The sequence below is a fragment of the Neomonachus schauinslandi genome, chromosome 12 (assembly GCF_002201575.2).
Source record: "Neomonachus schauinslandi chromosome 12, ASM220157v2, whole genome shotgun sequence".
Lineage (NCBI taxonomy): Eukaryota > Metazoa > Chordata > Mammalia > Carnivora > Phocidae > Neomonachus > Neomonachus schauinslandi.
In genome coordinates this window covers 31,245,168-31,261,109 of record NC_058414.1, presented here as the reverse complement: position 1 = coordinate 31,261,109, position 15,942 = coordinate 31,245,168, and the positions used below count along the sequence as shown (strand labels likewise).

The 15,942-nt window shown below is 39.2% G+C and overlaps 1 protein-coding gene across 14 annotated transcripts in view; it reads right to left on the bottom strand.

Annotated features, from left to right (window-relative positions):
- The window catches only part of ADAM22 (ADAM metallopeptidase domain 22), a 224,172-nt gene that overhangs the window by 96,358 nt on the left and 111,872 nt on the right, over positions 1-15,942 (bottom strand). For all 14 annotated transcript variants that reach the window (XM_044920240.1, XM_044920244.1, XM_021689563.1 and 11 more), the window contains one exon: positions 12,897-12,963. In XM_044920240.1, coding sequence (XP_044776175.1) covers positions 12,897-12,963 — 67 coding nt within the window. The remainder of the gene's footprint in view (positions 1-12,896; positions 12,964-15,942) is intronic.

The window sequence follows — 15,942 nt, the reverse complement described above, 5'->3', positions numbered from 1 at the left end:
AGCTTTGAAACAGAACTCACGCTGACATCAGCTGTCACTTTTCATTTTTCCCTGCTCCCAGCACTAAGATACCTGACCTGTATAAGCTGGTAATGGGCCAATATATTTTCTTCAGGCTACAGAGTTAAGACTACTTGGAATCTTAACAATGCCATTAAGGTAGCTGATGCATTATACATGATGATGGACCAAGAGCAACCTTGCTTCAGTCCCAAGGGAAAGCAAAATTTACTTAATCCCCACAGAATTTTCTCCTGTAATGCAAAGAGAATCAAGTCATGAAATCTGAGACCTTCCTGAAACCACACTGATTACAAGATCACAGAGGAGCATATATTTGCATAAGCCTACCAAGGGGAAAACGCACACACTGTCCAGCTCGTTGAAGAGATGCCAAATAGATGACTAGCCGTGGCTAAAAAATAATGCCAGGACACATACCCAGAAGAACTATTAAATGTGAGGAAGAAACAAACACTTTACCAATTTTTATGTGAGACTTGTGTAGCTCTTTTATTCTTCCTGTGTGTGTGTGTGTGTGTGTGTACACATGCTCGCACATTGCAGAAGACAGGGGGATGGGTACTTTGAAGCACCTTGGCAGAAATACAACCAAATATCTTCTAGTCTGTTGGCAGGATGATGATATGTTTTAGCTTAGTTACTCTTGAGCATAAAACTTCACATTTCTTCCAGATGCAAATAAAAATACACATAAGCATAAGATGGGCATAAGAATTGAAGCATGTGTCTACCATGTGCAAAACAGCTACATGTTTCAAACAGTTATAGCTTAGGAGTCATGGCAATTCCCTGTGCTGAACAATACTCAGTCCAGCCTTTATGAAGAACAAAGAAGGACTAAAAATAAACCCCAAGAGAAAATGGCTGAAAAAACAAGGCTTCCTGAGAAGGCATCTGGTTTTCTTTAGAATAACGGAAATTTTCTATTTAGAATAATCGAAACTCACCTCAACCAAATGATGATATCTTTTCAATGTATGTCTTACTAAAACAAACTGCTAATGGAGATGTAACTACAAATGGTAAATTGGGGTGTTATGACTTAAATATGTGCATTCTGATTCCTCTGGTATTGTGATCGTTTCCATAGAGAAGGCAGACGATAGTGGATTAAAGCAGGAATTCTGGCACCAGAATGCATGGCTTCAAGTTCTCGGGCAAGTTAGTTGCACACAAGTTCTCGGGCAAGTTAGTTAAACTTTCTGTGCCTTAGTTTCCTCGCTGCAAAATGAGGACAGCAGTGATACTACGGGAGGACCAAGTAACTTAGCATATGAGATGAGTACCCAGCACATAGTAAGTACCATCCCAGCATCTGCTGCTTCTCCAACTGCCACAAGTACTTCTACTCTTTCATTCCTCAGTCCAGTTACCAGTACTGATCCCATCAGGATATCACTAGGATTCAAAAAGGTATAGAATGTATGAAACAAGAGATCCCTGATGGTGAAATGAGCACTTAGGGGCTCATAATAATTAATTGGCAAAAATGCCAAATTTTGAAAATGATATATAACAGAAGCACAGCGAGTCGTTTTATTTTTTTTTATTTTTTTTTTAAAGATTTTATTTATTTATTTGACAGAGAGAGACATAGTGAGAGCAGGAACACAAGCAGGGGGAGAGGGAGAGGGAGAAGCAGGCTCCCCGCGGAGCAAAGAGCCTGATGTGGGACTTGATCCCAGGACCCTGGGATCATGACCTGAGCCGAAGGCAGACGCTTAACAACTGAGCCACCCAGACACCCTATTTTTTTTTTTTAATTCCATTAAGGTGAGTGCAATTAGCTGGAGAGAATATGCCACCAATAGTTTTGAGAGAGCAAAACGAGTTTAGCTCTGTAAGGAGAATTGGTTAACTCTCCCAAGGAGCGAACATTCAACCACCGGCAGCAGTTACTCGCCACGAAGATTTAGCCCTACAGACAGCAATGAAAACAGACTTCATACAGGACAGCAACTCATGGTAATTACCAATCAACCAAGTCAGCTGACTAGAATTCCCAGCACTTCCCATCAAATATATGGCTCTTCCAGCTACACTTTTGCTTATGATTTAAAATACTTTAAAATACTTACGTGTGGATATCATGGCTCTGGCAGTAACAGAGAAAATTAATGAGTCCTCATTCTGATATAATCCACTATTTAAAAATGGAAGTATTTAAAAATGAGCAGCAGCTCAAACCCACTGGACCAGAAAAACAAGGTTTCCTGGCTGGATCTCTTTGCAACTATAGAATCATTTATACCAGGAGATCCTAGAATTGAATCCCACTACATCCCCCATTACTCACTTCAATAATTTCTTATGAAATTACTGGAAGATTAACCTTACACACACACACACACACACACACACATATAAGTCTAGAACTCATTCTTGTAGAATCCTTACATCCTGAGGTTTTTTCAAAAAATTATTTATGTCAGCAGTTAGAGGCTAATGAAGTCATTAAATATAATAAAATTTAAAACCAGTTTAGCCACAGTTGGTTACCAAATATTCATGGATAAGGAAAATACATAGAACAAAAAAAATTTTTTTTTTTAAAGATTTTATTTATTTATTTGAGACAGAGAGAATGAGAGAGAGCACATGAGAGGGGGGAGGGTCAGAGGGAGAAGCAGACTCCCTGCCGAGCAGGGAGCCCAATGCGGGACTCGATCCAGGGACTCCAGGATCATGACCTGAGCCGAAGGCAGTCGAGAACAAAAAATTTTTAAAAGCCATTCTGGTTTTACTACTAGTCAGACTGATGTTAACTCATAACTCATAACTCTGTCTCAGAGAATTGTCTCAGAGAATTCAGAAGAGATTTCTAGAAGTCATCTAATTTTAAAAATTGTGTATTTGTGGTGAACTTGGTTTTTATTAGTGTAAAAAGTTATCACGTCTGTAGATATGACATCTGAAAATGTTCCCTCTGGTGAAGAGAACCAGTGTGAGGTGACTGCATGCCCATCCCACAACCTGTAACACCTGTACCTGAAACTGTCCTTCATCCTGCACCTGAGGGTCTGCTCCAGAACGCAGGTGCAGTGGTGAGAGTCCTTAACCTAAATCTCCCAGGCAGTCTAGCAAGAACAACAAAAATACACATTCTGACATATGGGTAATGGCATCTGCCAAACATACTACCATTGCTTCATTAAATTGTCATAATTTTAATCAACTCTATTTATATACACCCAATTTAAAAATCTCCCTAATAGACAAAATAGAGACCAAAACCCACTTTGGTTTATGGCAAATGCACTGTATCTCAATAAAGCTGTTTAAAAAAAAAAAAAATCCCTATTACCATGGCAGCAGGACCCACCCCCCACCCCCGGCCCAAAAGGACCAACTAAGGGTCTTTGATTGATAGTCTGCCCCTCAGCCATCCTTAAAATGCACATCACTGAGTTTACTTTACTAGATAAAGGCCTTCCCCATTTCCCCAGAGCCAGGGGAAATGCCTGAACCTTGGATTTGAAATTAAAGGCGATACAGCTAAGAGCTTATGACAACTTCTACAAATAGATCCATTTAAAAAGAAATCCTCTCTAAAAGCATCTTCCTGACCATGTGACTTGATTACTGTCTAGGTAACTAAGTATTATTCCCTTATCCAAGAGGCTCTGAAAAAGCTACTGTACTGAGAATTCAAGATAGAGAACATGTTCCTCAAATGTAAGGGAAAGTTGTCAATAAGAAGTGCATTATGGATGAGAAATGCTGTTGGTGAGTCCTCCTAAAAAAAAAAAAAAAAAAAGGAAAACTAGATTTTAAAAAGCTTCTGTATAGATTACTTGGCAACAGTGGCTGTTGCTTGCATTTCATGTCAGACAACCTCAAAATAAAGAGATTACCTAAAAGCTATTTGAAAACAAAAACACTAGTCTCCATTTCAGAAGATTCGTCACCGATGGAATGGCATGGATGGCCCTCTACTAATGCACACAGCAAAATTTATTGCACACCCACGCCTGGTTTTCCTTTTCTTCTTAATCGCTTACTCTTCTTGCTTCTAGAGAAAGAACCAAGATTCTGGATGGTAATGCCGTTTTGAGAATCAATAAGGAAACCTGATATCCAGGGTAAGCAAAAGCAGATTAACCCCTTTCTGCGTCTTCCCTGCTGCTATTAATAAATATGTATAATGACACTTTGGCAGTTTCATAGCTATTCTTGTGCTCCGATGGCCAAAAAAGAAATAGTTCAAGCATTTATGTACGCTTCAATTGTATGCAACGAATTCAAGAAAAATCTCTATGTCATAAAAGGATATGTCAAGGTCTTGTCATTATAAAAAGTAGAGGATGCATGGGGCGCCTGGGTGGCTCAGTTGGTTAAGCGACTGCCTTCGGCTCAGGTCGTGATCCTGGAGTCCTGGGATCGAGTCCCGCATCGGGCTCCCTGCTCGGCAGGGAGTCTGCTTCTCCCTCTGACCCTCCGCCTCTCATGCTCTCTCTTTCTCTCATTCTCGCTCTCAAATAAATAAAATGTTTAAAAAAAAATTATTAAAAAAATAAAAAAAAGTAGAGGATGCAGAATGCAGTCACTAAACTATAACCTATATTTTAAATAAAATAAATAAATTCACTAATTACAAACTGAGAACATTTTTTACTTACAAAAGAAGTCCACAATATTTTATACCACCATATAATTATTTGAGGGGTATTTTTTGCAAACAAAGTAAGTTAAATGATATCTTAAGAAACATTATTTGTGGGGCGCCTCGGTGGCTCAGTTGGTTAAGCGTCTGCCTTTGGCTCAGGTCATGATCCCAGGGTCCTGGGATTGAGCCCCGCATTGGGCTCCCTGCTCAGCGGGGAGCCTGATTCTACCTCTCCCACTCCCCCTGCTTATGTTCCCTCTTTCGCTATCTCTCTCTGTCAAATAAATAAATAAAATCTTTTAAAAAAATAAAGAATCATTATTTGTTTAATATGTTATACAACTTTTAAACTATTCAAGTGTTGAGCATTATGTTCACCATGGAGAAATCAGAAAATGAGACATGAGAAAGCTTGAATACAATTCAAGATAACAAGCAATTATCTATGGATACTGTTCAGGCTTATAGGAGCTACAAAGTTAGCATAAGCCAGGAAGGTCTCTGTTGTCTTGACAGTCATCATATTAATATTTTCTAAGTGATCTCTTAAAGCTGTTCTCCACTAGAATATTTTTCCTGTCTTTGACACAGTCATTGCAGAAAAGAAAAAGATTAAGGCAGGATAAGAAAAAAAAAGGTATCTCTTTTTAAGTGATCTCTTAAAGCTGTTCTCCCTAGAATTTTGTTCCTGTCTTTGACAGAGTCATTGTAGAAAACAAAAAGATTAAGGCACGATAAGAAAAAAAAAAAGGGGGGGCGCCTGGGTGGCTCAGTCGTTAGGCGTCTGCCTTCGGCTCAGGTCATGATCCCAGGGTCCTGGGATCGAGCCCCGCATTGGGCTCCCTGCTCCGTGGGAAGCCTGCTTCTCCCTCTCCCACTCCCCCTGCTTGTGTTCCCTCTCTCGCTGTGTCTCTCTCTGTCAAATAAATAAAACCTTAAAAAAAAAAAAAAGGAAGCCTCAGAAATTCCTAATTTAAAAAAAAAAAAAAAAGGTATCTCTTTTTCAAGAAAGACAATGAGCTAGAAATCTGACTTAGAAAAATGAGTGCAAAAGAAATCCAGAGATTCTGCCTGTAGCACATGCACCTGCTGGTTAAGCTGGGAATCCTTCATGGAGCTTCAACCCCAGGAAGGGAAGATGGATGTGAAGAGCAGGAGAAAACCTATTTGGCAAAAAAAAACAAAAAACAAAAAACTCAGGCTTTCTCCTTGCTTCTATATCAACTTCACCAACATTCTATTTCCAGAAGTAACAGCGGCTATTTCAATTTTCTTAGAAATTTTTTTTTTTTTTAAGATTTTATTTATTTGCGAGAGAGAGAATGAGAGACAGAGAGCATGACAGGGAGGAGGGTCAGAGGGAGAAGCAGACTCCCTGCTGAGCAGGGAGCCCGATGTGGGACTCGATCCCGGGACTCCAGGATCATGACCTGAGCCGAAGGCAGTCGCTTAACCAACTGAGCCATCCAGGCGCCCTTTTTTTTTTTTTTTAATTTTCTTAGAAAATATTTTTTAATGAAAATTACACCACCATTCCACTAGAGAAAAAGGTTCCCTTGAGTCACAATAACTTCTCCCACCCTCAAGGAGACACTATCCCCTCTGGCAGCTGTAACCCAACACACAGCACTCTCTCCAATTCCTTTACCTATTTCTAGATTTCAACTTTGACCCATACTCCTTTGCTTTCTTACCATCTTTTTACTGCCCCTGTGGACATAATTTGAGACAATGATCCTTGAGTGCACTCAATTCACTTAAATGATGGGCAGTAACCAGTTGATCACCAAAGTCAATGCTGTATAACGGGCATCTCTGTACACACCCATCCTCAAGGATTAGGATTTTGATCCAAAGACAAGTTGGGAGTGCTCACATACAGTGGATGAGAAATAATTTGAGCTAATTAGACACTTGGCAGCTATTACTTTTGATTATTATCATAAAACATAAAAAAATTAGACCAAAGAAAATACTGTTAGAACAAATGATACTGGTGACTGGTCATGGTCTTTCATTGGTAATAAATATAATAAACCATATCTCTACCAAGATACCTATTTTTACTTTTTCATCCAAAAGAAATCTGCCTCATCCCACATCTATACATATTCTTGGTATATATAAAGAATTTAGCCATTCCTTTCCTAATGTTCTAAAACTCTTACTATGGCTATTTTCCTGAGATGTGAAAAGTAAAACAGGCTTTGTACTGGATGTGCCTCTACCATATTTTGCCCAAAGCAACTGACATTACTGACAAACCCACCCAAACACATAACCAAATTTGAGAGAAATACATAAAGGGTCTTTGGGTAGACCACCACTTCAGCTTAAGAATAAGACTTTATAAAAGAGTGATTGCTAGATACGTCAAAAACTAATTAGGTATGCATAAAATAAGTCTAAATAAAATACATTCCAGTTTTCCTGGCTATCCTATCATACATAATATAGAATATATGGTAGATAATATGGTGTGAGAGTCAGCTCGGGAGTTAAGTAACCTAGATTTTAACCGTGGCTCTATTGTTCCTTACTGTGTTATCTTCAGCCAATTATATAACCTCTCTATACCTCAGTTTCCTGTCAAATTTCATAATAATTATATTTATAATCACAGGTCGTTTTGAGCACTGAATACATATAAATTCATGTGCCTGTCCCATCATGAGCAATAAATATCATTGGTTACTATTATTAGTATTACAATACTGATTAACTAGAGCCTATTTCACTGGCAACCAATTAAGCTGAAAACTGGCAGCCTTCAGCTCAAGACCAAAAAAAAGCTAGCTACCAGTAAAAGAGTGAACTGCATGGTTTATACTTATTTGCTGCTACTCATCAATCCCAGGTCACCTTGTCTGAAGAATCTAGATCCACAGTTTGTCACAGTCAAAATGAAAAGATTTTGTTCCCGAGATATTCTGATCGGTTGAAGCTTAATGTTACAATTCTTTTAAAAGTTCGTATCAAACACATAAAAGTTCTTCCTAAACTAAGGGGCAAATTTAGAATTTAATTTTTAAATGAACTGGAAATAAATGTAAGTGAAAGATGAGATTAACATTTCTTATTAAGGGGACAAAAATATCTTTTTTTTTCCTGCTTAAAGCTTTTATCTTTGTAACCTTTGAAGAAAAGTTTTTAATAGAACTTTAAAATCAGGATTATGTATCTATCTGACTGGAATAAAACTACCTTCAACAGGGCAGAGAATGTCCTTGCAGATAATACAAATTACTATCTTAAGGAAAGATCACGGACATAGATTTCATTTTACTCTAAATATAAAATTGCAGTTGACAGCAAAATTCACACTGTGAGAATCCACATAGGATAAACAATTTATTTGTTGAAGAAACAACATATAAATTGCAGGGGAGAGGGGGGCGCCTGGGTGGCTCAGTCAGTTAAGCGTCTGCCTTCAGCTCAGGTCATGGTCCCAGGGTCCTGGGATCGAGCCCTGCATCGGGCTCTCTGCTCAACGGGAAGCCTGCTTCTCCCTCTCCCACTCCCCCTGCTTGTGTTCCCTCTCTCGCTGTTTATCTCTCCCTGTCAAATAAATAAGGAAAATCTTTAAAACAAAACAAAACTAGGCAGTCTGGGTGGCGCCTGGGTGGCTCAGTCGTTAAGCGTCTGCCTTCAGCTCAGGTCATGATCCCAGGGTCCTGGGATCGAGCCCCACATCGGGCTCCCTGCTCGGCGGGAAGCCTGCTTCTCCCTCTCCCTCTGCCCTGCCCCCAACTCATGCTCTCTCTCAAATAAATAAATAAAATATAAAATTTAAATTTAAAAAATTCTAAAAAATATAATAAATTGCAAAGGAGAATAAAAAAAGAAAGATATGAGGAAACCAACAGATTTTAGAAGAGACTTTTTAAAACTCATTAAAAAAACTTCAAATAGGCAAATTAAACTGCAGGGATACAAGCTCAGGTGATAAGACAATAAACAAAAGTGAGGAAATTATAACCATAAATGTCACAATACTACTTACAAGTCTATAAGAGGAGGAGGGAGGGGCTCGGGTTTGGGAAGCAGCACACAGAAGAGCTGGTCAAACTCTATTTCTTGAATTGGATAGTGGTTATAGGGTATTCACCTTAGCAGTTTCTGTGCCAGTGTTATATTTTACAACTTAAAAAGGTTTTAGGGGCTCCTGGGTGGCTCAGTCAGTTAATCCTCTGCCTTTACCTCAGGTCATGATCCTAGGGTCCTGGGATCCAGCCCTGCATCGGGATCCCTGCTCAGCGGGGAGTCTGCTTCTCCCTCTGCCCCCACACCCCCACCCCCGTCAGGCTCCTTTGCATGCTCTCCCTCTCAAATAAATAAAATCTTTAAAATTTTTTTAAATTTGGGGCGCCTGGGTGGCTCAGTTGGTTAAGCGACTGCCTTCGGCTCAGGTCATGATCCCGGAGTCCCGGGATCGAGTCCCACGTCAGGCTCCCTGCTCAGCAGGGAATCTGCTTCTCCCTCTGACCTTCCTCCCTCTCATGCTCTCTGTCTCTCATTCTCTCTCTCGCAAATAAATAAAATCTTAAAAAAAAAAAATTTTTTTAAATTTTTTTAAATTTAAAAATAATAAATAAAAAGTTTTGAAAAAAATCACAATCTAAAAGTAGCTATTTCATATTTTTTATGCAAATGTATTCCTTTTCCCACATTCATACTCACACCCTTAAATAAATGCATTGCACCTGAGTTTCACAAATAAAGGTTCTATGACACCTGAGCAGAGTCATTTACTAGGTTGGTATCTAGCCATTGTTTAAATCTGGCCTAATGATTTTTTTTTAAGATTTTATTTATTTATTTGAGAGAGAAACAGAGAGAGAGACCACAAGCTGGGTGAGGGGCAGAGGAAATCTCAAGAAGACTCCTTGCCCCAACAGGGAGCACCATGCAGGGCTCAATCCCATAACCCCAAGATCACGACCTGAGCTGAAATCATGAGTCAGATGCTTAATGGACTGTGCCACCCAGGCACCCCAATCTGGCATAATGATTTTGATTTTGATTTTATATCATCAAAAGGATTAGAGTTTTGTCTTGATTTCATATACCCTTCATTTATTTCACTCCCAAAAGAAAAGCACAAGGGCACCTAGGTGGTGCAGTCCATTCAGCGTGGGATTCTTGGTTTCGGCTCAGGGTCATGATCTCAGGGTCGTGAGATGGAGCCCTGGGTGGGGCTCCATGCTCAGTGCACTCAGCATGGAGTCTGCTTGAGATTCTCCTCCCCTTTCTCTCTGCCCCTCCCACATGTGCTCTCTCTCTCGCCCTCGCTCCCTCTAAAATAAATAAATCTTAAAAAAAAAAAAAAAAAAACAGCACTCTTAGGAAAGGCATTATGGGCTTAATTTTATTCCTCTGAAATTCTTATGTTGAAGTCCTAACCCCCCAGTATCTCCAATTGTAACTGTACTTGAAGACATAGTCTTTAAAGAAGTAATTAAGTTAAAATGAGGTTGTTAGAGTAGGCCCTAGTCCAACACGAAGAATTGTCTGTTTAAGGAGAAGAAATTAGAGGGCTCCTGGGTGGCTCAGTCAGTTGGGCTTCTGCCTTCAGTCATGATCCCAGGGTCCTGGGACTGAGTCCCGCATCAGGCTCCCTGCTCAGAGGGGAGCCTGCTTCTCCCTCTCCCTCTACCCCTCTCCTCCTCATGTGCTCTCTCTCTCTCTCTCTCAAATAAATAAAAAAGAAGAAGAAGAAATCAGGGCACAAACACACACAGAGGGAAAACCTTGTAAAGGCGTAAGGAGAAGAAGGCACCATCTACAAGCCTCCGAGGAGACCAACCCAGCTAACACCTCAGTCTTGGCCTTCTGGCCTCCAAAATTTAAAGAAAATACATCTCTGTTGTTTAAGCCACTCTGTGGTACTTTGTGATGGCGGCCTTAGCAAAATAATACAGAAGGTAAAAAAAATTTTTTTTGAAAAAGTAGTAGAAAGAAGAGGAAAAATATGAAATGCTACAATTTTAGCTCCTAATCTATAGTGAAAAGAAAAGCGTAAGGAAATTCTGAGTCATTGGTAAAGAAAAGAGAACTAATAGATTCCATGTAAGAAGAAACACCCCAAAGAGTGAAGCACAAAGGGCAAGACACAAGAGAACCAGCAGGAAAATAACTGGCTACTAACTGAATTGATGGGGCAGGATTCAGAGCTTTCAATGTGGTTCCTGGAAAAAACCCAGAGGAGAATTTTGAGTTAGATTTTTAAAAGGACTAGAAACAAATGGAGGTGATGGGTGAGATCCAAGTGGTTTTCTTGAAGGGAGAAACGTCTTCTGGCCCAAAGGTTTGAATGAAGTTTGGATTTATTATTTCCCTGGTTTAATAGGCTTGGGGGGTTAGGCAAACCATCAACCAAGAAAACGCAATTCTCAGACTAGAAAATCAGCAAAGATTGTGCAGAACATCAGAGCTCTAGGTGTTATATATACCCATGTTGTCTAATGATCTCAGAGTGGAGTAAGCTTTGTTGATGAAGTTCAAGTCTCCTGAAAAGGGATATTACTGTAGCAACAGAAGATAGCTTTTTGCTAGGTCTGCCCTCCATGCTCATATATGCATTTCATTATTCCACTGACAGGTATAAATGGAAATTGATAGTGAAATGACTGTTTCTTTTCCTCTTTAATTTAACAAAAGAATAAGATATACTCTGCATTCAGAAAAACATCCTACAAAATAAGGAAGTGAAGCCAAATAAACAGGGAAGAGAACAGAAGCCCAGAGATTCTAAATTTCAGTAATTTTTTCCAACTCCAAACAAAATGGCACCATTCTCCTATGTCATACTGGAAAAATCCTGACATCCTTTCTGCAGTAAGACAGTGCAATACATCAACCAACCAATCAACCAGCCAGTCTTAATAAATTTAGAGTAACTTTCTGGAAGTACTGGTATAATTATTATAATTAGTTCACTTATAAAAATTAACAGATTTTGTTTTAAGTCTTTATCAGAGATGTCTATACATGATATAGAAATCTTGCTTACTATACTGCAGGTTATGTATGATAGCAACTATAAAAAAATTAAAATATAAATATGTGCATAGGACAAAACAATACTAAAAGGACATACAACAAAATGAAAACAAAGTTTACCTCAGTGATGAATTTAAGGGTGATTTTTCATTTTTTCCCCCACTTTTCTCTCCTTTAAGTTTACTAAAATGAGTCTGTGTCAAATTTATATTCAGAAAAAGAAAGCAAATATATATAAATGGCATTATAATTCTTATAAAGCAAAACAGGTAGTCTGACACTGTTTAGAAGAAAATAAACACATGGTTAAAACATCATACTATACAATGGGCCTAAAGAAACCCCTGGGTGGGATTTGGTCTCACATGTCCTCAGATGACATCATCAGTAGACTGGACAAAAATATACATTCCTATGCCTATAACTGGAAGAGGCTTTTATTTACAAGTCACCCTTTCAGAGCTTACCTGACAAGAACCAGTGTCCTGCGATTTCTCTCACCACGGATTTAAAAACCCCCGGGGCTTTCTCTGTAGACCTAATAAATTTACCACTTTACCAGGGAAATGTCTTTTTCAACTGAATGCAAAGTCATGTATCCACCCTGGACCCAAGATTTTACCTCTTGTTTCTCAGGGCTAGCCTTAAAGGCAAATTCAGAAATTATTTTCTGTGAGATATTCTAAAAAAGAACCCCTTGTGCTACATTAATCCCATAAAACCTAACTCCAACAATTCCTACAGTACACTAAGAATTCTTTCTCTGATAACTAAAGGTTTTTATTCACAAGTGGGTGATATACTTTCTTGAAGAATTCTGAAATATAAAAACCCCAAGACTGTTCATTAGAAGTATCAATGAAAATTAAAATCAGAATCAGTATTTTAAAAATTCTCAAAAAATTTCCCCCAGAGGAAAACAATTTTACTTAACTTTTTTTTTATTATGTTATGTTAATCCCCATACATTACATCATTAGTTTTAGATGTAGTGTTCCATGATTCATTGTTTGCGTATAACACCCAGTGCTCCATGCAGTACGTGCCCTCCTTACTACCCATCACCAGGCTAACCCTTGCCCCCACCCCCCTCCCCTCTAGGACCCTCAGTTTGTTTCTCAGAGTCCATAGTCTCTCATGGTTTGTCTCCCCCTCCGATTTCCCCCCCTTCATTCTTTCCTTCCTGCTATCTTCTTCTTTTTTTTTTAACATATAATGTATTATTTGTTTCAGAGGTACAGGTCTGTGATTCAGTTTTACTTACTTTAACTTCCACCGTCTTCCCTCCATGTTCAACGTGTCTCTCTACGTATTCAGAGGACAGCAAATCGCTGTAACAAACAGAAATGATGATTAAAGAGGACCTTGAAAATGTAAATCATCTGAAAATTGCCAAGTTTACACATACCAGCTTTATGATTCTTTAGCTCATTCTTTAAAACAAACAAAAAAAACTGTATAGGTCTCTTTCTCTCTCTCGTTCTCTCTCATTCTCTCTCTCTCTCACACACACACACACAGACACACACACACACACCCTAGTACTTCTAAAAAAGTATGAGGTTAAATCACCTGTCACCCCATTGCTTGCCAGAGCTTATTCCTCTGACCTAGTTCAGTTCTAGGAAACTATCATAAGCTCACCATTATTTGCAAGACATCTCATTCTTCCCATTTTTACTTTAACTTTTATAAAATAGTTCTGATTTGCTATCACACGCTACCATTTTTAATGTGTGATATTTTAATCTAACAAAATATTCCTCTCTATCACGAAAACATTAAAAGGGAGCAAAGAAATATAGAAGAAATGAGAAGGAATATGCCTTGAGCATTTTTAAATAATCTTTTTTGAAATCTCTCCTAAACAACCTTCTTGTACCATTTAAAAATGTTTACATTTTCTTAAATATGCTTCCCTTTAATTCCACAGATGTGAAAAAATTCCCCTTTTAATGGTGGTGCCTCGAGACACAACTTCCATAAGTCTTAAAGTCTTAAGATTTTTAAAGCACTAAAATATAAATAAAATTAACATCATTAAATAAAAATAATTATGAAGCTATGCATTTCTTTTTTTAAGATTTTATTTATTTATTTGAGAGAGAGTGCAGAGTGAGAGAGAGACAGTGCAAGCAGGAGGTAAGGGCAGAGGGAGAGGGAGAAGCAGGCTCCCCACTGAGCAGAGAGCCCGACATTGGGCTCAATCCCAGGGCCCTGGGATCATAACTTGAGCGAAGCAGACTCTTAACCAACTGAGCCCCAAAACTTAAATTTCTAAATTTACTCCATCAATAGATGTTCAGCCAACTAAAAAATCTTTTTCACAGTGCTCTGAAGTTCACCATGCCAAAAGTATCCCAATCATTTAAAAAATGTGAATTTCTGGGGCACCTGGGTGGCCCCAGTGGGTTAAGCATCCAACTCTTCTCCCTTGATTTCGGCTCCAGTCAGGACCCAAGGTCGTGAGATTGAACCCTGTATCGGGCTCCATGCTGGGTGTGGAGCCTACTTAAGATTATTTCTTTCTTCTCCCTCTGTCCCTCCCCACACCCTCACCCTGCTCTTGCATGCGCACACGCTCCCTCTTTCTCTCTTAATCTGAGTGCATAGGCCTGCCATGATAAGCACCATGCCTACACTTGCTTGAAAGGTAAACAGAATGATCAAGCATGTGTTATATTAATGCAGGCACCGTAATCAATTTCCTACAGTATCTGATCCCTACATTACCATTTAGGAAATCTATAATTATAGTCTAACTCCTTGTTTCATTTATCTTTGGAATACATTTTCCTAATGATGCTATGGGTGAGCAAGATGCAGAAGACACAACTAAAAGTGGCTTAAATAATTTATAATTTGTTTATAGGACATTTTTATCTTATTTCTTGTTAGAAATTCCAGGACAGGTGTAATGTGAATTTGCTTCTGCTAATCTCCAGGTCTGTTAGATGAATAAATTTGAAGTTTACAAAATAAATGCAAACACTTCTAAGATGTTTTAAATATAGATAAGTAACTAGTAAACAAATTTTGTTAGATGTGGCAGAATGCATAGGATGGGTAAGTATAGCTAAGAAGATCATGTATGCATTACACATTGATAGAAAGGGATGGGTGACCAAATGATATCTAATATTCATGAAGCACCTGGGTAATAAATGTTCATGATATAATAAATACACAAAAGATACTAAATATCCAGGATACACTATACATAAATACTATTTATGACTTTTTAATTCAATCACCTATTGGTGACACAGAGGGCTTCTCAACTTCCACAGTACTGACACTTTGGGCCAGATAATTCCTTGTCTTGGGGCGTATCTTACACACTGCAGCATGTTTAGCAGCATCCCTGGTCTCTACCCACTAGGTGCCAATTGCATCACACAGACACACCAGTCATGACTATCAACAATGTCTCCACACATTGCCAATGTAGACTCGGGGGTAAAACTGCTTTGGTTAATAAACTCTGCTGACACCCATTTCTGCCCCACGTTTTCTTTGCCCAAAAAACACAAATAGAATTCATGACTGTTCATCAAGCTAACCGGCAATTTACAGCTCCCGACCAAGCCTACTTATCTCTGTGTCACTCAGAACCAGAAAATGGGTGTCATTAGCTTGAACTACCTTCCACCTATGGAGCTTGCCCAAACCTCCACTCTGGTCCTTGAAAGCACATCATCAGCAGGGAGGGCAGATGCAGCAGAGAGAGAAGCAGAACTTAGGAACACCGCGTACCCCAGGTTTAGCTGGAGGGATCCTTCCATCCAACTTGCACCCTATACTAAGGTTGCTAACCCACCCATTTCTTCCTTCTTGCTTCTCACCATGTCCTTCAAATTAATTTAGCAAACCATGTGACTTGAAGATTTTAATTTGGTCTGTGGGGGCTAGCTTGCCTGGTAGTATACTTGTGAGCTACTACCTATTACATCAAAGTAATTTCCCACCAGACATCAGGGCAGTTCCAGAGTTAGTTGGTGTGCTGGCTCAGCACATGGATGTGACCAGACATAAGTTCACCTTCTGCTCCGCCACCAACACGGTGAGTGACCTGTCCTCCTCACTGCAATTCTAAGCATCTCACGTAGGTAAAAAATATCCCAAGGTAGAAAAGCCCTGAATTTCTTTTTTTTTTTTTTTAAAGATTTTATTTATTTATTTATTGGAGAGCGAGCGAGAGAGAAACAGCATGAGAGAGGAGAGGGTCAGAGGGAGAAGCAGGCTCCCCGCCAAGCAGGGAGCCCGATGCGGGACTCGATCCCGGGACTCCAGGATCATGACCTGAGCCG